Genomic DNA, 25,740 nt, shown 5'->3' on the forward strand with positions numbered 1-25,740 from the left:
AAAAATTTCTCAGCTAGGAATATATATATATATACATATATATATATATTCGATCATTATTTTTACGAGTCTCAAAGCTTTTTAATATATTCCTTCTAACTTAAGATATGCGTTTCAAATTGACAAACACTGAACTCTTACAGCTTTTTGAGAATGATTTAAGTTATGATACATAGCAAATAAAATCCTACATAACAGGGAATATTGACATGAATTTCCAAATAACAATACAACGTAACTTCAATATATTCATTTTAATTGAAGATACACATTTCAAACTGACATTACTTTACTTAGAGTTCTTACAGCTCTTTGAGTACATCTGATATTTAATTTTTCACAGATATGACAAACATTTTTGCATAAGTACCATACAAAACATATTATATTGACATGAACTCCATATCATGGTCCAACGTTGGTAACTTAACCTTTAATACATTTTAGTGTGAATTAATTTTAAAAAGAAAAATTCAAATGCAAGTATTCAAACAGAAATGCTTCACAAATTTACATATTAAGCAAACATTCAAGAGAATACTATATATCTAGAGATATTATTTGTTGGTAATGTAATTTATGAGAACAGCCAGGAGAGGTATGCAATATCCATGAAAAAAACTTCCTACCAAGCCAAAGAGCGATAGTGAAATATAACATATAAGAAGGGGAAAAAATGTCTGAGTATGGAAAATATGAACAAGAAATGAATAGTTCTTCTGAAAAAATGTGCCGAATGGTATATGTCAGGAGGAAGAACCTTAACCAGTTTCAGGAATAGGGCCTGAAAAATAATGAAGTATTTTTAATCTTAATTTTTGTCTATAATGCATTTATTTATACTAAAATATTCTGTTTGAAGACTATATTCTATACTTAGAAGGAATTTAATAAATCAGAATGATTTCGTTTTCTGAAGATTCAGGTTCAGAAATATTACAAATCAAAAGAAAAAAGGTTAGAGCGAGAATGAAGTATACCGTAACCAATAAAAGTGGAGATTTTTCCCCCTAAAAAAATTAAAGTGAAAATTTTTCGACCTAAAAAAAATCTAAATGAATTTTTTTCGACTTTTTAAAATTAAAGTGTAACTTTTCCCCCCTTACATTTTAAAATTAACATGGGTTTTACCACAGACGAAATAACAGTGGCGATGTTTCGTCTTAAAAAATTAAAGTGAAATTTTTCCAACTCAGAAAAGCGAAGTGCTTCATTTGAGCCCTAATGGAAACTGCAGTGAACATTTTTCGCCTTAAAAAAACAAACAGATTCAGATATTATCATCAACATATTCTACTCAGATATATTTTTCTGCTTTTCATGCCATTACATTTCCAATGAAATTTGATTCATTGCCAAATAGTTAAATTTTTGTTATTTTTTTCAATTCGAATGCATTTCGTGTCTCACATATGCTCATTACAACCAAGTTAGAAGTTAAGTGAATACTTCCTGAAATACTGTACATTTCATTCCGGAAAGTATCTTCATTTTGAATCCTCTAATGTTTTTTTTCCAGCATTCCAAGTAAATTTTGTGCATAAAGTTTACAGTTTCGATGGAAGTTATTTGAAGATAAGTTATTTGAGGATGTTATCGTGTTTCCATAAACCTTTTGAAAACTTTGAGTATTACCAATTTTTAACGTTACGGCCACTGCAAATCATTGGATTTTCATATATTTTCTTATTTATCGTTTACAATGCCTCGTAAAGTCTTGAGAACAAATTTTTATTAAATAGTTATATTATTTGATTTAATAACGTTTTGCATGTTTGGAAAATTTAACTTCAATAACGCTACCATGCTGAATCAGAAATTAAGAAAAGAACTGGAAATTGTATCTTAGTATACTATGGGAATAGAGACTGTTAACCCAGCTCATACAGAATATTTTCTCGAAGTTACCAAGAATCACTGACTTGCATTGTCATAGATTTTTCTCATGAAGTCTATTTCTTTCTTAAAAGAAGTTTATATAGTAATTTCATTAGAAACATGTCTAAGAAAATATCTGACATTCATGAGAAGCATCAGCGCTTTGATTTAAATTAGTATTAAAATAAGAATCATTGTTTTATAAATATGTTTCTCTTTGACTCAAAAGCTTCGAAATGAATAATTAATTGTACATAACTAATATATTGTATTGATGAACCAAAGTTATATTTTCTCTTACTACATTACATTTCAAGTGAACGTGTACTTTGCATCTTTGAATAAAATCTCAAAGGTTGAAAAGAGTGTTTCATTACCAAATTTGTACTTTCCGACTTCATTCTACTGAAACGAAAACATTCATAAGTTATTGTGAAGAAAAATTTGTACACGTTGTACTTTTTGATTAATTTTTTATACCACTTGATTATCTTTGAAAATTTGTTTCCTAGTCTAGTGGTAATATATTGCTAATTTTCGCTTTTTCAGTGCCTTTCGTATGTGACAAAAAACTCAGTTTACAACCTTTTCTTACTTAACAACTTGCATTGCATTGCTGAACAGGGGCCATGCTTTCATTTTTATTACATATCATGCGAATATTATAAAAAAGGCACATTTTTTCCTTCTGTTAGCACAATTTGAACGAACATTTTACTATTACAGAGACTTCTTTAGTAAAATCTCAACTTCAAACTGAATATTTCATTACTAAATTTGAAGATTCTGGATATATCCTACTTAAACGTTCATAACTGGTTAGCAAAATAGTTTATACATGTACTCCGCTGTACTCTTGGTTAATTTTAAATTGTTTTTCATCTATAATACTTGGTTTCTAATGAAGTATCGAAATGATTATAAACTATCTGCTTTTTGCAAAGAATTTCGTAGACACATTTGTTCAATACAGAAAAAGTTTCTAACTTATCAGTATTATTACCAAAATAGAATGCTAAATTTCTCTAAAAATGTATACATTTATTTCTTTAAAAACGCGTACAGAATACCCACATTTAATAATTTAATGAGTATTTTCCTATATCAGAACGAAAATTTTTAAATAATGTCATGTTTCATAAAATTTATGAATTTGTGATGTTGCCTTTTTGCAAACGCTTTGAGAGAGTGTGCTTTCGGTACTCTTTTAAACACTTCGAAACTGTTTTCTCTTTGCTATTGGAAACTATTTTATCTTTGCTTTTGATATATGCCAATGAATTCTCGATACTTTTTCTCTTGGTATATCTTCAGCTTAGAAGTTATTTAATTACTTAAAAATATATTTGTAGATCATTTACGTTGACACTTGTGATAGATTCTTGAATGTGTTTTTGGAAAATGCATTTATTTTATTCACGTGAATGAAACTGATGTTTTCTTAAAGTTTCATTGTTCAGAGTATTACTCATTTATGACAGAATGCCGGATTTGTTCCCAGTATTCAACATTCATATGAACTTCAGTATTCTAAATTTCTCATGTAACTTTAATTTTTCCTATCAATAATAAGAACACGAATGAAATAAATGCAGGTTATGCAGACATAAGGTAAAAATCTGGAAGTAAAAGAAATTCTTCAGATCTAGGCAATTCAGTAGAATGTGCAAATATTCATCCTATTCGAAGCTTATTTTTGGAATTACATAGCATAAAAATGTAAATTTACTGAAAAGAGATGTAACGTAGATCAAGTACTCTGCAAAAATCTGGACGGTAATTATACAAAACTAGTTACATGGAAGATTTCCATAAAGTAGTTCCAGCGAAGAAAACATGCCAGCAATCTCCTGAAACTCTAAGTGGGCCTTTGATCTTCGCTCTTACGTAGAATCTACAATTCTACTTAACTTTTGTAAGAGCACTAGACTAGGAAACAAATTTTCAAAGATAATCAAGTGGTATAAAAAATTAATCAAAAAGTACAACATGTACAAATTTTTCTTCACAATAACTTATGAATGTTTTCGTTTCAGTAGAATGAAGTCGGAAAGTACAAATTTGGTAATGAAACACTCGTTTCAACCTTTGAGATTTTATTCAAAGATGCAAAGTACACGTTCACTTGAAATGTAATGTAGTAAGAGAAAATATAACTTTGGTTCATCAATACAATATATTAGTTATGTACGATTAATTATTCATTTCGAAGCTTTTGAGTCAAAGACAAACATATTTATAAAACAATGATTCTTATTTTAATACTAATTTAAATCAAAGCGCTGATGCTTCTCATGAATGTCAGATATTTTCTTATACACGTTTCTAATAAAATTACTATATAAACTTCTTTTAAGAAAGAAATAGACTTCATGAGAAAAATCTATGACAATGCAAGTCAGTGATTCTTCGTAACTTCGAGAAAATATTCCGTATGAGCTGGGTTAACAGTCTCTATTCCCATAGTATACTAAGATACAATTTCCAGTTCTTTTCTTAATTTCTGATTCAGCATGGTAGCGTTATTGAAGTTAAATTTTCCAAACGTGCAAAACGTTATTAAATCAAATAATATAACTATTAATAAAAATTTGTTCTCAAGACTTTACGAGGCATTGTAAACGATAAATAAGAAAATATATGAAAATCCAATGATTTGCAGTGGCCGTAACGTTAAAAATTGGTAATACTCAAAGTTTTCAAAAGGTTTATGGAAACACGATAACATCCTCAAATAACTTATCTTCAAATAACTTCCATCGAAACTGTAAACTTTATGCACAAAATTTACTTGGAATGCTGGAAAAAAAAACATTAGAGGATTCAAAATGAAGATACTTTTCGGAATGAAATGTACAGTATTTCAGGAAGTATTCACTTAACTTTTAACTTGGTTGTAATGAGCATATGTGAGACACGAAATGCATTCGAATGGGAAAAAAATAACAAAAATTTAACTATTTGGCAATGAATCAAATTTCATTGAAAATGTAATATCATGAAAAGCAGAAAAATATATCTGAGTAGAATATCTTGATGATAATATCTGAATGTGTTTGTTTTTTTAAGGCGAAAAATGTTCACTGCAGTTTCCATTAGGTCTCAAATGAAGCACTTCGCTTTTCTGAGTTGGAAAAATTTCTCTTTAATTTTTTAAGACGAAACATCGCCACTGTTATTTCGTCTGTGGTAAAACCCATGTTAATTTTAAAATGTAAGGGGGAAAAAGTTACACTTTAATTTTAAAAAGTCGAAAAAAATTCATTTAGATTTTTTTTAGGTCGAAAAATTTTCACTTTAATTTTTTTTAGGTCGAAAAATTTTCACTTTAATTTTTTTAGGGGGAAAAATCTCCACTTTTATTGGTTACGGTATACTTCATTCTCGCTCTAACCTTTTTTCTTTTGAGTTGTAATATTTCTGAACCTGAATCTTCAGAAAATGAAATCATTCTGATTTATTAAATTCCTTCTAAGTATAGAATATAGTCTTCAAACAGAATATTTTAGTATAAATAATGCATTATAGACAAAAATTAAGATTAAAAATACTTCATTATTTTTCAGGCCCTATTCCTGAAACTGGTTAAGGTTCTTCCTCCTGACATATACCATTCGGCACATTTTTTCAGAAGAACTATTCATTTCTTGTTCATATTTTCCATACTCAGACATTTTTTCCCCTTCTTATATGTTATATTTCACTATCGCTCTTTGGCTTGGTAGGAAGTTTTTCATGGATATTGCATACCTCTCCTGGCTGTTCTCATAAATTACATTACCAACAAATAATATCTCTAGATATATAGTATTCTCTTGAATGTTTGCTTAATATGTAAATTTGTGAAGCATTTCTGTTTGAATACTTGCATTTGAATTTTTCTTTTTAAAATTAATTCATACTAAAATGTATTAAAGGTTAAGTTGCCAACGTTTGACCATGATATGGAAAGCCCAAGCATATTCATTAAATGTTGTCAAATACAGAAAAACCAAAAACACCAAATACAGTCAAAAACGATGTTTTCAATTAAAATTAGAGTTTCTGCGAGAAAACAAGCAATTCGGACAGCATGCAGAAGACAAATTTTCGACGCATTAAATAGAAAATTAGCTTTACATCCTACTGCGCAAAAAGACATTGAAGTTAGTGCACCAACTGAATTCACTATTTTACTAATCGTTTCAAATGTAAACAAATGGCGCCATCGTTAGGCTTAACTTGCCACTTACAATTTTAAATTGTTGATAATTGTACAACTATTGCATGAAGATTAAATAAAGACATAAAAACCTTAACAGGAACATAAGAACCCAATCTGATACCCGAAACATTAACATTCCAGAATCCGTGTCTTCAAAGATCATTTCATCGGAGCAACAGCAAAATGCGCAACGATAAAGAGAGGATTGCTGCCGAACGTGTCATTCAAGATATTCAATATGTTTTCTCCTTCTCGTCTTCTGGCATGGGTCGAACCAGTTTGACGCGACATAAAATCGATACCGGTGATCATCCACCAATCAAGCAACATCCAAGACGTCTACGGATTACTAAACAGGAAGAGGTAGGAAAACTTCTAAAGGATATGGAATAAGGCGGTGTCATCGAGCCTTCAGCAAGTCCATGGGCATCTCCCATCGTTCTCATCAGAAAGAAAGACGGCTCAACAAGATTTTGCGTTGACTATCACCGATTGAATGAGGTCACGAAGAAAGATAGCCACCGTCTTCCTAGAATTGACGACATTCTGGACATTCTTTCTGGAAGCAAGTGGTTTTCAACACTTGATTTAAAGAGTGGGTATTGGCAAGTAAAGATACATCCTGATGACCGAAAAAAGACGGCATTTACTACCGGAAAAAGACTATGGCAATTCAAGATGATGCCGCTTGGACTATGTAATGCGTCGGCAACATTCGAACACCTCATGGAGGTTGTTTTGAAAGGTTTTTCGTACGAAGCCTGTCTGATATACCTGGATGGCATCATCATCGTCGGGAAGAGTTTTGAAAAACATCTAGGTAATCTTATAAAGGTGCTTCAGAAACCGAAAGAAGCCAATCTAAAGTTGAGTCCTGCTAAATGTAAATTGTTCAGACAGGAAGTGACTTAGCTTAGATATGTTATCTCTGCCAAAGGTGTGTATACAGATTCAGAAAAAGTATCAGGAGTTAAGGACTGGAGACTTCCCGAAAATGTTCATCAACTAAGAAGTTTCCTGGGGCTTTGCACCTACTATAGGAGATTTGTAAAGGACTTTTCTTCCGTTGCAAGCCCCGTTCACAAAATAACAGAACACAAACAAAGTTGAGGACGAAAGATAGTGAGGATACATTTAACAACTTGAATTAAGCTTTAACATCGACTCCAATCCTGACGTATTCTCAGCTCAGCAAACATTTATTCTCGACACGGTTGCGAGCAATGAGAGTGTCGGTGCTGTTTTGTCCCAAGAAATTAACGGTTAAGAACGTTTCATAGTCTACTGGAGCAAGTGCCTATCAAAACTGGAGAGGAATTGCTGTGTCACCAGGAAAGAATTGCTCGCCATAGTGAAAGCCGCACAATATTTCCATTATTATCTCTATGGCAGAAAATTTCTACTTGGCACGGATCATGCTTTGTTGACCTGGCTTTTAAATTTCAAGAATCCTAAAGGCAAATTACCAGGAAGATACAGAGACTTCAGAAATATGACATCCCTATCCGTCATCGGAAGGGATCATCACATAGAAACACCGACACCCTGTCTAGAAGATCTTGACCAGAAAACTGCCGATATTGTTCCACTGTCGAAGCGAAATACGAGCTGCTTAATCCAGTCGCACGGCAAATTACATCAAAATCGGCTAATCAAGATCCATGGAGTGACAACCCCAACAGCACGGCACGTGGCTGGAACATTGCAAACGTGTCGCTTTGTGACGACGTCAATGTCGCAGTAACGTTATCAGGACTTGTGTTCCTCTTTACTTGCCTTGGAAACATGAACTGTCCTGACTTGGAACAGGGAGCTTACTTAAGCTATGTTAAATAAATTGTGAAGTAGACAATACACACAGGAAGGGTATACGAAACCCTTTATTATTCTATCTTTACAGAGATTTCCGGAACTTCGGAATACAGAGACCAACCACTTGTGGTCTGAATGTAAAAATATAAAACTACTAATTAAAACTCTAACTAAAACTAACTTTGGATTAATATACAAGTGCCTAACTTTAAGATTGGACGTTATTTAACAAAATCCGTATGTAGTACAGAGAGCTGCTAAAACTACGATACGTTTAAAATTATCAAGAGGATTAAACCTCTGACCTTGAAGGCAACCAGCAACCGAGTAAAACTACTATGGCAAGCGGCCTGCTTCTAATAACTCCTTCCTCTCTCTTGCTTGGCAAAAAACCACAACGTAAGTACTTGGCGTTAGCAAAACAAATTTGCATAAATAAGTTAAAGCTTTTAATTCTGCCGGAAGTAGAAAATAAGAAGTGATAGTAAAGATTTAAAACAAAATAAACGTTAGTAAAACTTAGAATCCTTACATACTTCCCGCCAGAGTTAATTAGTTTGAAACTGAGGTCTAAAACGACCTTGTTGAAAACTTTTAGCTCTAGAATCTAACGCGAGGCCAATCTTTTACAAACATTTCTCTCTAGAAACTAGAAATTAAAAAGTCGTTTTTACATCATCAACTCCATGGACAATTACTTTTCATCTGTACTGCATCCATAAACAGGAGTTTCTTAGTTGAAATCTGGTTCCTTCCAGAGATCTGGAAGGAAAACTAGTTTAATGAAATGTTACACAATCAAATGGCAAGTAACATGAATATTTATATTTCTCCTTTAAAATTCTTATTTCATTCATGACGTTATTTAATTATCTCCCCGTGCTGTCTGACATGTGCTGTAAAGAAAAACACCAAACACGAGCGTGTCTATGTACAAGTGTTCAACACTACCGCCTGCAATCAAAACACTAACGTGTTAAAATTCAACATAACAAGACCTCAGAACACACCTTATATTCATCTCTAAACCCTGAGGTACTATTCTGAAAAGTGGCTAACTCTGAAGTGTAGCGTCAGAGAGCCTAACTACATTCATTCAACCTTTAACACACATTCACAATAATTTGCTCTTTTTACAGTCACACCAATAAGTTAAAAGTTTTGGCATTACTCTAATATTTTCACTTTTAACATATCACAGTATTTCTTAAATTTAAAATAACAGAACATATCAACATGCCGTTAATTTTACACATTTGAAAACATACATTAGTAGTACATTGTTAACTTCTATTCTTTTCCAAGCAAGTGCCAATTCTTCTACATTGAAATACTACATTTCAAAAGTCTTTCAGACTAAAACTTCTTTCTTGCCAGAATCATTTAAATAAAATTTTATACAATAATTTTTACAATTTTCTTAAGGTACCTTTCTCAAAGATTATCAATGCTTTTACAATATTCAAGTATTTACACATTCCTATTATACATTAATTTTATTTTTACTCGCGAGTAATTGAAAAACATAATACCAAAATAGGTAACAACTCATTTCTCGCCTTTTTGGCGATAAAGGTAGACCTCACATGAGGTAAAACGTCTTTAATTCTGCCACTTGCAGTAAGAATGAAAGATTAACTTAAGGTTGCAAAGTAACATAAAGTTTTACTTATCTTTGTGATATTCGGACATTCTTTTTTCTGCCCAGTCCTGGAAGGTAGCAAAGACTAGCGTTTGGTTTATCTTCCTTCTTGTGCGGGTTCGTCCTTCAGTTCCCTTCCTCTATGAGCTTTCTTTTCCTTCCAGTTCGGTCACCCTTGAAAACCTTCTTTTTAGCCTCTGCCTGTGGTCTTGGCCGTTTGATGGCAGCTAGTCTTGGCAGAACCGGGACACTTCTCTCTCGTTCCTGCTTGGATCTCGTTGCTGGCTGTTCAAATTTTCCTTGTTTCTTTGCCTCCGCAGCTGGTGTTCCTTCAGCTATTCGTCGACATTTGCTGCGTAGACTCCTGTCCGATGGGTAGATCTTCCGTTTGGGAGCCGGGTTATAGTTGCCGTTATTTCTCCTGGCTCTCTTTGCATTCGTCGTACTTCTCCCTTCTTCATTCTGGGGGTGGTCGTGCGCTCTCTTTTCTGGTCGGTGGAACGGCTTCTTTTTCTTGTTACCTTCAATTTTCCAACGGGGAAACTTTCTTTTCAATTGCTCCTGCCTCCTAATGGCTTGCTCTTGTGATTGTCGTTGTTCCACCTGTGGAGCTTCTGCCTGCAGTGCCTGCGTGCCTGCCGTGCCGGATCCTGCAAAAGATCTTTAAATATTTGCATTTTATTACAGTTATAGAATGGATTTATCTGGTCAATGTTTGCGGAGCATGTTTCACCATTCCTGGCTTTTAACACCACTACAGCCTGAGTTATTTTTTCTATGACATATGGTGCTTCAAATCGTGGAAAAAATTTGGCGGTTTTCTCTTCTGGTGCTGAAGAAAGTGAATGCTTAATTTTTAATACTTCATCTCCTACTTTATAAGTTACTCCCCGTCGTTTCATATCGTAATAAAGTTTTTGTTTTCTCTGTGCTACTTCAGTGTTCTTTTTTGCTTCTTTAATTAATTTTTCTATATCACCCATTTTAAATTCTGGGGCTCTTTGTTGAACATAAAATAATTTATCTAACGGCGTTATAATCTTTCTGCCTAAAAATAACTCAGCAGGAGTTTTGCCCGTTGTATCATGTTTTGCGGTCCTAAGGGCGAAAGCTAATTCATTGACATAGTTATCCCAGCTTTTATGAAAATTTTTAACATAACTACGGATAATTTTCACTATATTTCTATTGACCCGTTCCGCGATATTTGATTGCGGCCGATACGGGACCATTTTTAAATGACGTATGCCCAGTTTTTGGCACATGTCTTCAAATATATTACTTACAAATTGAGGACCATTATCCGATATAACTTTTAGGGGCGCCCCGTATTTTAAAATATATTTATTTAAAATAGAAGCAGTAACTAATTTCGCGGAGGCTCGTTTTAAGGGAACAATTTCGGTCCACTTACTAAAATGATCAACCATAACAAGGAGATACCGACTTTTATTTAACTGACTTTTTGGGAAAGGGCCCAATAAATCGATGCCAATTATTTCATTTGGAAATTCCGATTTAATGCTATTTAGAAACCCGGCCGGGCGGAAATTAATATAATTAACTGCTTGGCATGTAGGGCAGGACTGGACATACGCTCTTGTTAACTTTTGCAGTTCAGGAAAATAGACTGCTTCGCGTACGCGTTAGATAGTTTTTCGAATACCAGCATGAGAAGCTAAAGGGCAGTCGTGTAACTCCTGCAGGATATTTAATCTAAGACTAGCTGGGATAACAGGTCGAAATTCGTTGTTGGAATTTGTAGTTTTTGTATAAAATAATAGACCATCTATTAGTTCGTAATGGGCCACCCTATTTCTTATCGCCACAATATCTTGGTGGCTAAAATTTTCAAGATCCTTTAATTACTCATAAATGTTTCTAAATTCAGGATCCTTACCTATTTCGGTTATTACAGTTTCTCGGGAATTTATTGTACATGCTGTGAGCATTGCCACCTTTACAGTATTACCTTCTTCATCTATTTTTATTCTGGATAGGGCATCTGCTACGATATTTTCCTTTCCGGGGGTGTGCTTGATTACCCTATTATACTCTTGTAACTTGAGTGCCCATCTTATTAACCTTGGGGATAAGTTTTTCCCTGAGTACAATCTAGTTACCGCCGCATGATCAGAATACACTGTTATTGGCGCCCTTCCAAAATAGACTCGGAACTTTTGCACTGCTAACAGAACTGCAAGTGCCTCTCTCTCGGTCGCGGAATAATTTCTTTGTGTTTGATTTAAAGTTCGACTAAAAAATGCCACGGGCTGCTGATTTTGCGAAAGTACCGCTCCTACCGCATAATCCGAAGCATCCGCTGAAATTTCTAAATTCTCATCCTTTTCAGGAAATTTACAAACAGGGGCTTGCGTTAATGCTTGTTTTAATTTTTCGAAAGCACTATTGGCTTCGGCCGTCCACGAGAATCTTGCCTTTTTCCTTTTTAACTTTAACAATTGTTCAGCAATAGGTGCAAAATCTTTTATAAAGGACCTATAATATGAACAAGTCCTAGAAAAGAAGAGAGCTTCTTCGCCGTATTTGGCGGCGGATACTTTTGCCCAGCGATTATTTTTGATTCGTCTGTCTCGATTCCTTTCTGAGATATTTTGTAACCTAAGTATTTTAATTCAGGGGCTGCAAATTTGCACTTTTCGACATTAACTTTTAGACCGGCCTCATTTAATAATGAAAACACCTGTCTTAAATCCTGTACATGTTGGTCCAGATTATCACAGTAATAATGATATTGTCTAAATAGATAAATGTACACTTTCCAAGCACAGGCCTTAGCACAATGTCCATACATCGCTGAAATGTTGCCGGTGCCCCCGAAAGGCCAAACGGCATACGCAGGAATGCATAAGTGCCAGACTTGGTTATAAAAGCAGTCTTAGGCACATCTTCCTGTCTACCCCCTATTTGAAAATAACCAGTCGTTAAATCTAAAATCGTCATGTATTTGGTAGAAGTTATGTTCCTTAGAATTTCTTCAATAATAGGTAACGGATATTCCGGATATTTAGTCATGGAGTTTAATTTACGATAGTCAATCGCAAAACGCTACCTTTTTGGATGTGTTACTGGATAGTCATTGTTTTTCTTACATAAAACAACCGGGCTAGCATAACTACTTGAGATGGTCGTTATGATCTTTTTACGTAACATATCTCTAATGTGCCACTCTATAATTTTTTCTTTATTCTTATAATATCGATATGGTTTGTGGCGAACTGGCAGTGAATCTCCGGTGTCGATACTATGGTTAGTAACTTGAGTAAATCCTGGAATATCACTAAATAACGAAGCAAACTCACTTACTAGTTGTCGGATTTTTTGTTGCTCTTCCTTAGGCAGGTGGTCAAGGTTTAACATTGGTGGTTCTGTTTTTTCTTCCTGAACTGGTTGCATGGTCAGCTTAAGGGACGCTTGGTTGAAATCCAGCGTTGCTTCTGCCTCTGAAAGGAAATCTATCCCTAAAATGACATGTGCCTGTAAATTTTTTACGATAAAAAACATGATCTTTACTTGCTCGTCCTTGATGCGACTATATAATGGTATTTTACCTATGCATTTGCATCTTTCTCCCTGCGCAGCTAACACTGTCGTATTATCCGAATTATATATGCGGTATCTACGGAAGTACTTCCTAAAAAAATCTACTGCCACACAGGAACACTGCGAGCCTGTATCCAGGAGTGCGGTGGCTGGGATGTTGTTCACCAAAACTTCAATCTTTGGAAGAGTCAAATTTTTCACAATAACTGTATTTAACTTGAAGGAAAAGGTGTTTTCTTGGCCTTCGGATTTCCGCACCCTCCCGTCAGCAGAAATCTGTTTTAGTTTAAATTTTCTTTCTTCCTTTCCATGCCTTCCTTCTTTTTCCGCTGGCCTTCAGACTTTTTTTCTGGCTTACAATTGAACTGTCGACTTTCGCCGGTTGTTTTTAGATACTCCCACTGATTCGATTTAGAATCAGTGGGAGTCACTGATTCCCACTGTTTTTAGATCCTTGCCCACTGATTCGATTTGCTTCCGTAGCCGTGTTCTTGCCTTTGCTGTGGTCTTGGCGCACTAAATTGTCTTCGTTGCTCATACTGGCGTCTTCTTTCAATGTCCGCCGTTCTTCTACTTTCAAACTGGATTGCTAGCTCAAATAACTTTTCCAGTGTAGTCGGATTCCTTAATTCAATAAAGTTTTGTACTTGGGGAAGTAACCTCGGCAAAATCACTTGGATTATCTCAGGATCCGGACGGTTTCCATACAAGAGTTTAAAGACGTGAATTTTTCTTAAAATAAAGCTTGAGAGATTTTCAATTCGTTTCTGGTATATGCTGAAGAGTTCCGCTTCTAATTTTGAACGATTTCTTACGACAGGGAAGGCTTTTACTAAGGCAGTCTTGAAATTTTCGTAAGTATAGATGGGGCTTCCCGCTTGACCCAAGAAGTTTCTGCCTATACATTTGAACCAATTAAGCGCTTGGCTCCTCAAAGCGCTGGTAGCTAAGGTGACTTTCTGGAATTCATGGACTGGATACAGCATGAAGTGGTCATCTAATTTTTCCAAAAAACTGGTTACCGGTGAGTTTCCATTGAAGGTTGCTTCTGGTTTCATCGATGCGCGCATGGTCTGGACGATGTACCCAAATCCTTCCAGGGCGGCAGCTGGCATTTCTGGATTCTGATCCCCTTCTGCAGGCACCACAGGTTCTTCTGGTTCTTCTTGAAACTCGGCCATGGTGTAACAGCTCTAAATAATATTAAAATCTTGTAGTTTAAATAATTTAAATAGATGAACATTAAGGTATTTGTGAATGGCAATATTTGAAACCAGACTCGAGTGCCTCGTGCGACTCTCGCACGAAGAATGTAATTTATTTTTTAAATGTTAGAATATGTTTTCTCTTCTTGTTTGTATGTCGCCATTTTTTTTAGTGTTAAATAAAAGTTATTGCTGTGTTCCATCATTGGAGTTGCTTCATATCGCCAAAGAAGTATCACAGTCATAATTATTTTGGAGGCACCGGTGAGATCGAATAATCGTGCGTATTTTTATTTTATTAGTTCATCACTGAACGCAATATTAGCGATACCAGATTATTACTTCCTTTTAATATTGAATTGTCTTATTTTATTATCGTATTGGATATTATTTTTAATATTTAATTTAGTTGTCCAGACGGTAGATATATATATTGCTCTATATTATTATTCTTATTTTAATCACAATTAATGTGGTAAAGAGAATGAACTTCATATAATTTAAATATTTCATTTTTGAGGTATACGTACTTAACAAAGTGCATTTAATTTCGTGATTCCTGACTGCATTAATTAATTAAAGTAATTAAATTGAGCTATTTTGAGGAAATATAAAGAACACAGTGTTCGTTAATTTTAAACATAAAAAAAAATGTCTTACTTGGGAAGAGCTTGTAAGGAAGATTTGCAAAATCTCGCGGCTGAACTGGGAGTTCATGTGACTGCAGATTTGAAAATAGTCGATTTAAAACAGGAAATTGTTGAAAGTAGAGATTATGATGAAGTATTCGTCAAAGGGTCTTAGATACAATAATAGAAGAACGGAAAGAGAGGGAGAAAAGAGAAAGAGAGAGAGAGGAAAGAGAAGAACGGAAAGAGAAAGAGGAAAGGGAAATAGAAGAACGTAGGAGACAGGAAGAAGCAGAAGAGCGGAGAAGGAACGAACAGTATGAATTAAAGAGATAAAGACTTGAAGCAGAGACAAAATCCCAAAATACCGGACAGATCCGGCCGAAAACGGAGCTGCGTCACCTTATGCAGAAATTTGATGATAAGAAAGGAGATATCAGTCTATATTTGCTATTGTTTGAAAGGCAAGCGGAATGGGCTAAAATTGATAAAGAAGAATTTGTATCTCATTTACTAGAACTACTTCCTTACGAAGTAACCCAAGTAATAGCTAGAGAACCCTCCGATAAAGCTAAAGACTATGAGCACGTGAAGAATTTATTGTTAAGACGGTTTAAACTAAGCCCGGAAAAGTTTAGGCAGAAATTTATGAAACATCAAAAGAGTACCGAATCTACATGGGTGGATTTCAATTATGAAATAGAAAATTATTGCAAAGAATGGGTGACTGGTCTAGGAGTTAAGACTTTTGATCAGTTGCTAGATTTGATGGTGCTTGACCAACTTAAACGTCGAGTTCCTCCTGAAATTCGAGATCATTTTATTGATGAATGGGTAGAGATGATTTCATCTAAAAAATTAGCTGAAAAACTTGATGCCTATGAAAACATTTGCGGAAACTTTCAAAAAGGCCTGTAGTGGATCGGCAGAAAGAAAGATACAATGCACTAACTCAAGGTAAATTGAGTTCAGATAATAAAAATAAAACTGAAAAAAAATTGTCATCAGGATTTAATTCGCAAAGCTGGTTTCATAGACCTAGAAGTCCACGTCCAGATGATAAATATGAAAAACTAAAAACGCCACAATGCTATCAGTGTGGGTCCTATCAACATTTAAGACCCCAATGTCCAAAACTTAAGAATAGTACTGAATCTCCTGCTAATCTTAACAGAATTAGTGCAAAATCAGAGGATAAATTTCTATTACCTTATACTAGTATGGGTTACGTAAATGGTCATAAAATTCCTATATTAAGGGATTCAGGTGCTAGTATTGGTATAGTTTGTCGCAAATACATCCCGCCGGAAATGCTGACAGGTGAAAATGTGTGGGTGCAACAGCCATTAGACTTGAATCCAACCTGTTTACCATTGGCTGAGATCGAACTAAATTGCGATCTTGGGCGAGTAATAACTAAGGCTGCCATTATTAGAAATGAACTCGACAAAGGAAGGTATTTATTAGGCAATCGAACTTTTGCACTGTTGAATAAACAAAGAAAGGAACCTGATAGTCATCCTTATCAGGTTAATGCCGTCTCTACTAGATCTCAAAGGAAAAGAAAAATAGCTGAAGAGAAGATCTTGGAACCGATGAAGGAAGAAAATAAAGCATCCAGAGATGTCTTTGAAGAAGTAAAATCACCGGAATTAAACGTGGAAGATGTTCACGAAAAACTGGAAAACAATAAAGAAATTAATATTGGGAATCATTTTGCAATGCAGCGTTATCATCATCTTTCGGCTTTTGATTTAATATCAAAGCTGCTACTAATAGACGAAAAAAAAACAATTGTCGAAAGCAAATGACAAATGAATATTATCCAAAAGGCACAGATGAACTGAGGAAATGCGTTGCTGTGAATTATAGCCGAGGAACTGGTCCACCATGGAAAATATCTAGGCGCCGTCAAGGAAAAAAGGAAGACTAATTTGATCATTTTGCATCTTTTTCTACTTAAATGTGGTATAAAAATATTTGTTTAAAACTTAAAAATTTTGGCCTGAAATTTGGAAACTTATGAGAGAAGTAACCTTTTCTCTTTAAGCAATCGAGCAAGCCGTGTTTATAAAATTTCGAATTTTACAGAACTTTTACCTTCGGCAAAAGTCTCTCCGTTGGGGGAGAGGTTGTAACAGCTTTAAATAATATTAAAATCTTGTAGATTAAATAATTTAAATAGATGAACATTAAGTTATTTGTGAATGGCAATATTTGAAACCAGACTCGAGTGCCACGTGCGACTCTCGCACGAAGAATGTAATTTATTTTTAAACGTTAGAATATGTTTTCTCTTCTTGTTTGTATGTCGCCATTTTTTTTAGTGTTAAATAAAAGTTATTGCTGTGTTCCATCATTGGAGTTGCTTATTATCGCCAAAGAAGCATCACAATACTAAATGCAAACTATTTCAAAGATACATGTGTACCATATTAAATAATAAGTAATTAGACCCCAATGTCCAAAACTTAAGAATAGTACTGAATCTCCTGCTAATCTTAACAGAATTAGTGCAAAATCAGAGGATAAATTTCTATTACCTTATACTAGTATGGGTTACGTAAATGGTCATAAAATTCCTATATTAAGGGATTCAGGTGCTAGTATTGGTATAGTTTGTCGCAAATACATCCCGCCGGAAATGCTGACAGGTGAAAATGTGTGGGTGCAACAGCCGTTAGTTTTGAATCCAACCTGTTTACCATTGGCTGAGATCGAACTAAATTGCGATCTTGGGCGAGTAATAACTAAGGCTGCCATAATTAGAAATGAACTCGACAAAGGAAGGTATTTATTAGGCAATCGAACTTTTGAACTGTTGAATAAACAAGGAAAGGAACCTGATAGTTGTCCTCACCAGGTTAATCTAGAGCTCTACTAGAGCTCAAAAGAAAAGAGAAATAGCCGAAGAGAAGATCTTGGAAACGATGAAGGAAGAAAATAAAGCATCCAGAGATGTTTTTGAAGAAGAAGATAATTTACCGGAGCTAAATTCGGAAGATGAAACTCTCATGAAACTGGTAAACATTGACTCAGAAGAAATTGCACAACTTCAGCTTGCTGATAAGGAACTGCCTAAAATCATCCAAGAAGTTAAAGAAGGTACATGCAAAAATGAGAACTATAGTCTGACAGTAAAAGAACTTTTAGTTAAAAAAACGACGGATAAAATGGGCTTTGAAAGACAGCTTGTCGTTATACCTGAAAAACTCAAGCCGTCAATTATAAAGACGTGCCACGAAGGAACTTCTGGTCATTTGGGTGTCAAAAAGACCAAAGACAGACTTGCTAGATATTTTTACTGGACGAGGTGTTACAAAGAAACTGAAGATTTTGTAAGAACCTGTGATGCTTGTCAGCGCGCTGGAAAAGGAAATGACAAAAAGAAGGCTCCAATGACATTAGTACCAGTAATTTCCGAAATATTCACTAAAATAAATGTCGATGCCGTTGGTCCGCTACCTATTTCAAAGACTGGAAAAAAATATATTATTACAGCTCTGTGTATGTCGTCCAAATATCCAGATGCTGTTGCGGTGACAGACATTTCTTCGCCATCTGTGATTGATGCTTTCTTACAGATTTTCAGTCGTATGGGTTTCTCAAAAGTGATCCAAACAGATCAGGGGACCTCTTCCGTCAGTGCTTTGACAGAGGAATTTTTGGAGCGTTTCGGCATTAAACATGTAAGAAGCTCTGTGTATTATCCGCAGCGTAATCCCGTTGAGCGATTCCATAGAACGCTAAAAAGGGTGTTAAGAGTCGTATGTATAGGAGCGACTTCGGATTGGGAGAATTATCTACCATCAGTTCTTTTTGCTCTCAGAACAGTCACACACGAAAGCACTGGTTTTACACCAGCAGAATTAGTTCATGGCAAAAACCTACGAACGCCAGTCACTTTACTTTATGAGCAGTGGCTAGAACCGATTGAAGAAAGTAATAATGTTGTCAGTTACGTTTTCGAACTTATTAATCGAATGAAGAAATGCCAAGAACTTGCCGTGGAAAACATGAAAGAAGCTCAACAACGGAGGAAAACATGGTACGATCGAAACGCAGTGAAAAGAGAATTTGCTAGAGGAGATTTAGTTCTTGTTTTATCAACGAATCGTCAAAATAAATAGAAGTACAGTGGAAAGGACCTGGAAAAATAGAGCAGAAAATTTCAGAAACCAATTATATTGTAAGTTTCGAGGAACAAAATGAGCCAAATCAAGTATATCACATTAACATGCTTAAACCATATTACAAAAGACCAGAAATGATTAATATGATAACTGAAGTGGAAGGAGACTTAGAAATGGACATTCCTCATTTACCTTCCAATCCAAGTATATTAAATTTCTCGGACATCATAGAGGAGAATGAACTCGATAAAAGTTTGAAACCCGAGCAAATAGAAGATTTACGAAAGATTCTTTGGAAATATTCTGGTTGTTTTTCAAATAATCCTGGACTAACAAACTTAGTTTGTCACGATATTGAACTATTAAATAACGAACCAATGCAAATAAAGCCATACAGACTGTCACCTCGACAGACTGAAATTCTCAAAAAGGAAATCCAGAAAATGCTCGATCTTAAAATTATAGAGCCGGGAGAATCGGACTATACATCTCCCATGATTTTGATAGAATCTTCATCAAAGGATCCTAGGCCTTGTATTGATTATCGTAAACTCAATGCTGTTACTAAAACTGAATATTATCCTTTGCCTAATATTGAAGAACGTATCGAAACTAGCAAAAGAAAAATATATTACCCTATTAGATTTATCTAGAGGCTACTGGCAAATTCCGTTAACAGAAAGAGCCCAAAGATATGCAACATTTGTAACTAGTTTTGGAAGTTTCAGGCCTCTACGTTTACCGTTTGGATTAAAAAATGCCCCATACTTTTTTAGCAAAGTTATGACTAAAGTCCTGGCTGGATGCTAAGGATTCGCTGTACCATACCTGGATGACATTGCCATTTATTCAAAAAACTGGGAAGAGCACCTTAAAAACCTAACTTCTGCTCTAGAGAGAATACAGAAAGCAAACTTACGACTAAAACCATCAAAATGTAAATTTGCACAAGATCAAGTGAGATACCTAGGCCATGTCGTGGGACAAGGACAACGAACCCCGGATGAAGTAAAGATCCTGGCTGTGAAGGAGTATCCTACACCTAAAACCAAAACAGAAGTACGTGCTTTCTTAGGACTGGTAGGGTATTATCGCCAGTACATACCGAGATTTTCAGAAATTGCTTCACCTCTCACGGACGCTTTGAAGGGGGTAACAAAAAAAGGAAATATACAATGGTCTGAAGTATGTGACAAAGCTTTTAAAAATTTAAAAGAGTTGCTATGCAGGAAACCAATTCTGTATGCTCCCGACTTTGATAAAAGGTTTATTATACAAACCGATGCCTCAGACAATGGCATGGGTATTGTACTATGCCAATTAGATGATGATCAACATGAACATCCTATCTTGTATATAAGCAAAAAATTTACTAAATTTGAAAAGAATTATTGTACTACTGAAAAGGAGTGCGCTGCTATCATCTACGCTACCAAGAAATTACATTTTTATCTGGATGGTCAGCAAGAATTTTTGATTCAAACTGATCATAACCCTTTGGTGTGGCTACAATCAAACGCCAAATGTAACTCTAGATTGATGCGCTGGGCACTCTCATTACAACCTTATAATTTTAAGGTCATTCATCGCAAAGGAACTTTGCACAAGAACGTAGATGTTCTGAGTAGAATTAAGTAATATAAATATATAATAAGAGTATATACTAATTTAATAAGAGTATGTAACCACGTTTAGAATTTATTTTATTATTTAATGTATGCTCAACTGATGTATTTGAACGATCTCCATTTCTTTTTATTTAAATGTGGTGTAAAAGTATTTATTTAAAACTTAAAATCTTTGGCCTGAAATTTGTAAATTTATAAGAGAAATTACCTTTACTCTTTAAGCAATTTAACAAGCCGAGCTTATAAACTTTCGAATTTTACAGAACTTTTCCCTTCGGCAAAAGTCTTTCCGTTGGGGGAGAGGTTGTAACAGCTTTAAATAATATTAAAATCTTGTAGTTTAAATAATTTAAATAGATGAACATTATTTGTGAATGGCAATATTTGAAACCAGACTCGAGTGCCTCGAGCGACTCTCGCACGAAGAATGTAATTTATTTTTTAAATGTTAGAATATGTTTTCTCTTCTTGTTTGTATGTCGCCATTTTTTTTAGTGTTAAATAAAAGTTATTGCTGTGTTCCATCATTGGAGTTGCTTCATATCGCCAAAGAAGTATCACAATGGTTATTCTTCTTCGTCGGGCGCCACTATCAGGACTTGCGTTCCTCTTTACTTGCCTTGGAAACATGAACTGTCCTGACTCGGAACAGGGAGCTTACTCAAGCTATGTTCAATAATTTGTGAAGTAGACAATACACACAGGACGGGTATACGAAACCCTTTATTTTTCTATCTTTACAGAGGTTCCCGGAACTTCGGAATGCAAAGACCAACCACTTGTGGTCTGAACGTAAGAATATAAAACTACTAACTAAAACTCTAACTAAAACTAACTTTGGATTAATATACAAGTGCCTAACTTTAAGACTGGCCGTTATTTAACAAAATCCGTATGTAATACAGAGAGCTGCTAAAACTACGATACGTTTAAAATTATCAAGAGGATTAAACTTCTGACCTTGAAGGCAACCAGCAACCGAGTAAAACTACTATGGCAAGCGGCCTCTTCTAATAACTCCTTCCTCTTTCTTGCTTGGCAAAAAGCCACAACTTAAGTACTTGGCGTTAGCAAGACAAATTTGCATAAATAAGTTAAAGCTTTTAATTCTGACCGGAAGTAGAAAATAAGAAGTGATAGTAAAGATTTAAAACAAAATAAAGGTTAGTAAAACTTAGGATCCTTACAACGTTGTAGGAATGGCTTAATGTCTGTTTTCTGCGACGTCACATTGCGAAGTTGATGTGAAGTCACATTATGACATTGTTATCAAGTCACACTGTGACATTGATACGCAGTTTCACTGCAACGTTGTAGTTAGTGAGTGAGTGAGAGTGAGGTTATTGGCGCAAAACCAAAGATGATTAGAACGCGCCAAACACAATGTGGGATAATCAAAATTGATGAAATCAAAATAATCTGTTAGTAAATATAAACAGGTGGCCAAATGTACCAAATCCAGAGGATGAAGTTATATAAAGAGTGAGTGAGAGATTATGGCGCAAAACCAAAGATGATTATAGCGCGCCAAACACGAGATGGGATGATTACGATGGATGAAATTAAAATACAATAAATAAAAACAAGTAGACAAATGTAGCAAAACCAGAGGATGAAGTCATATAAAAACAAGTTAAAAGCACACATTAAAATTCAAGATACAGTCTTCAAAACAAATTACATTAGGTAATAAAAGCCAGTCTCTTTTTAAATAATAAAATAAATTACAATTGACCTCTCTTCCGATTAAACGGTCGAGAGGTAAGTCACAGCTACTAAAATATTTCTGACGAAGACTCTTAAAACATGGACACTCAATTAAAATATGCCGGACTAATTAGTGTCACTCTAGTGTGACCAATTCTGAGGCGAGTGAAAAGAACTTCCTCCTTACGATTTCCAGGTAAATCCCAATGCTCGATTTTAGGCTTTACATTTCTCAACTTGTTGTGAAACTGAGCATCCCAAATTTGCTGCCATTTTTTTCGGATCTTCCGCTTGATGATACATCAGATGTCTTTAAAAGGGATGAGGCCACTGGACAGTTCAACAGCAGATATTGCTGCGATATCTGCAAGCTCATTTGCCTTTATTCCCGAATGCCCGGGAACCCAGCATTACAGCATTTCATATCCTAGAATCGTTAAGTTTATATGAATCTTGAGAACATCCATTACCACAGGATTCTGAATGCTGGGAAAAGCTAAAACGATTTAAGAGCACTATACGAGTCTATGTGAACTATGAACTTATTGTGGCAGAGCTTTGAGATGTAAAAAGACCATAATATATTGTTAGTTCAGATGTTAGGATTGAGAAAGCATAGTGCAAGCATCTGCCCGCTTTGTGATCTTCAATTACAAATGCCATCCTGACACGCACATTTGACTTGGATCCATCTGCATATATCGGATGATAACTGCTATATTTTTGCCTATGCTCAGCGAAGAGTTCTCTGTAAATGATCTCGTTAGTGCTTGCCTTCACGTGATGCTTGAAAACATCAAGGAGCTGAATTCGTGCATTTTCCCAAGGTGGGATTTCAAAATTCTGTACTGCTTGGGGGCGCATATCAGAGAGGGAAAGTTCCTCAGTGACAGGGCGAACTCTTAAAAGAAAGGTAGGAACACAGGATGGACGTGTTTCAAATAAAGTGTTACACACATTATCAAGTAAGCACAGATTACTAGGATGTTCAGGTTGCGATAGAATATTAAAATATTGCAAAAGGGACAATTGCTCACGCCTCAGATAAAGTGATGGTTCGTTATAGTCAACATACAGGCTCTGGACAGGAGAAGTCTTGAAAGCTCCTGAACAAATCCGCAGAGCTTGATGGGGAACAGGATCTAGTTTTATCAGTACTGATGACCGAGCGGATCCGTAAACAACTGAGCCATAGTCCAGTCTAGAACGGACAAGCCCTCTGTAAATGCGAAGCATAGAGCAACGCTCTGCTCCCCAATAGGTGTTCGCCAATACTTTTAAAATATTTAGTGTTTTTAAACACTTCCTTCTCAGATTTAAGACATGAGAAAGAAAAGTCAATTTTCGGTCGAATAATCACTCCTAAAAATTTTTCTTCAGGTGCAACTGGAATCATTGACCCACTGAGGTACAATTCAGACTTAGGATGGAGACCTCGCTTTCTACAAAAGTGCACGCACACAGTCTTTTGCTTTGAAACTGCTAATCCTTGTCTGTTTGCCCATTCCTGGATCCTGTTCAAAGCAATCTGGAGTTGCCTCTCTACATATCTCATATTTGTTCCTTGGCAGCTAATTTGTAGGTCATCAACATACAAAGATCCTGAAATGGTGGGAAGAAGTTCTTTTAATATAGAATTTATTCTTAGGCTGAACAAGGTTACACTAAGCACACAGCCTTGAGGCACACCCTCTTCCTGTTCGAAAACATTCGACAAAACAGAGCCAATCCTTACTTGAAAATTTCTTGGGTTTAAGAAATTTGGAATAAAAATTGGTAGGTTACCGCACAAGCCACTCTTATGAAGATCACGAAGTATACCGTATTTCCATGCCTTATCATAAACTTTCTCTATATCAAAGAAAATTGAGACAAGGTGATTTCTTCTTACAAAAGCTTTACGAATGGATGTCTCTAAAAGGAGCATGTAATCCAAGGTTGTTCTCCGCTTTTGAAAACCGCTTTGGTAAGGTGATATAATATTATTTTTTTCCAAGAAGTAGACTAGGCGGGAGTGTACCATTTTTTTAAACAGCTTCCATACGCATCTTGTAAGGTAATTGGTCGTTAGTTGGAGGAATTCCTTGGATCTTTCCCTGGCTTAGCAATAGAAATTACAACAGCTCTCCTCCATGCACTGGGAAAAGAACACTCCTTTCACATTCTATTGTCAAGAGTGAGAAGGGCAGTCAGTGACTTATAGGAGAGATGCTTCAGCGTTTCGTAATTTATGCCATCAAGACTTGGAGAAGACGTACGTGTCTGCAGCAAAGCTATCCTTAATTCAAGGATAGTAAAGTCCCTATTATAAGGCTCAGATTTGGAAGAGTTGAAAGCGATGGGATTTCTTTAAGAGTGCTGTTTGATAGACAGAAATGCGGGTAAATAGTTTATGCTGGAAGAAACACCAGCAAATGTTTCACCAATAGTATTCGCAATATCTTCTATGGAACTAATCACTCGGCCATAGTTTTTCAAAAAAGAAAGTGAGTGGTCTTTATATATTCCGCATGTTTTTTAACTCTTTCCCAAACTCTTTACTTGGCGTAGAGGATGTTATTGACGACACATATGAAGTCCAGGAATTCCTACGGCTTTGCCTTCTTAATTTTCGCTCACTTGCTTTAGCTCTTTTAAATGCTATGAGGTTTCGCAAAGTAAAGTATCTGCGAAACATTCCCCAAGCTTTTTTCTGCTTTTTCAATGCTTCACGGCAGTCACGATTCCACCATGGTTTCGAATACTTTATCATTTTTCCTGATGCTCTAGGTATGGAGAGCATAGCTGCCTGAATAATAGTATTATTAATTGCTTCAACTGCATCATCGATTTGCACATCTTCTACCATGTTCTCTGTCACTTCTGCAGTGGAAGAGAAGAGTTCCCAGTCTGCCCTATCAAGTATGAACCGAGAAAATCACGACATGGAGTTTGCTCCTCTTCATGCAAGAGATACAAAAATGGGATAATGATCGCTGTTGTAAAGATCATATCCCACACTAAAAGTGCAAAATGGAAAAAGAGATTGTGAACAGATGGCAAGGTCAAGAGCGTGGAAAATCCTTGAAGGCTCATGGAAGTAAGTATCCTGCCCATTATTCAGGAGACAAATCTTTAATCATATGCTCAATTTGTCTTCCTCGGGAATTTGTTTCTTTACTACCCCAGATTGGACTATGGCCGTTAAAATCTCTCATTATGAAAACGACCTCAGCCAGCTGCTATATAAGACCATTTAAGTCTTCCTGATCAATGTGCTCATTTGGAGGCAAGTACAGAAAAACGACTGAAACAACAATATCAAAATTTGCTTGAGTAGCGAGAATTTGGAGGGATGT

At 35.4% G+C, this 25,740-nt stretch overlaps 1 protein-coding gene across 1 annotated transcript in view; it reads right to left on the minus strand.

Annotated features, from left to right (window-relative positions):
- LOC146999175 (uncharacterized) overlaps positions 1 to 25,250 on the minus strand; it is a 29,310-nt gene extending 4,060 nt beyond the window's left edge. The window contains exons 1-2 of the mRNA XM_085811940.1: positions 25,022 to 25,250; positions 23,863 to 24,004 (exon numbers count right to left, since the gene is read on the minus strand). Coding sequence (XP_085668066.1) covers positions 23,863 to 24,004; positions 25,022 to 25,250 — 371 coding nt within the window. The remainder of the gene's footprint in view (positions 1 to 23,862; positions 24,005 to 25,021) is intronic.
- Positions 25,251 to 25,740: the final 490 nt, after the last annotated feature.

This window comes from Stegodyphus dumicola, chromosome 1 (genome assembly GCF_044657685.1).
Source record: "Stegodyphus dumicola isolate Sdum_Otavi_A_Nest chromosome 1, ASM4465768v1".
In the NCBI taxonomy this organism is placed as follows: Eukaryota; Metazoa; Arthropoda; class Arachnida; order Araneae; family Eresidae; genus Stegodyphus; species Stegodyphus dumicola.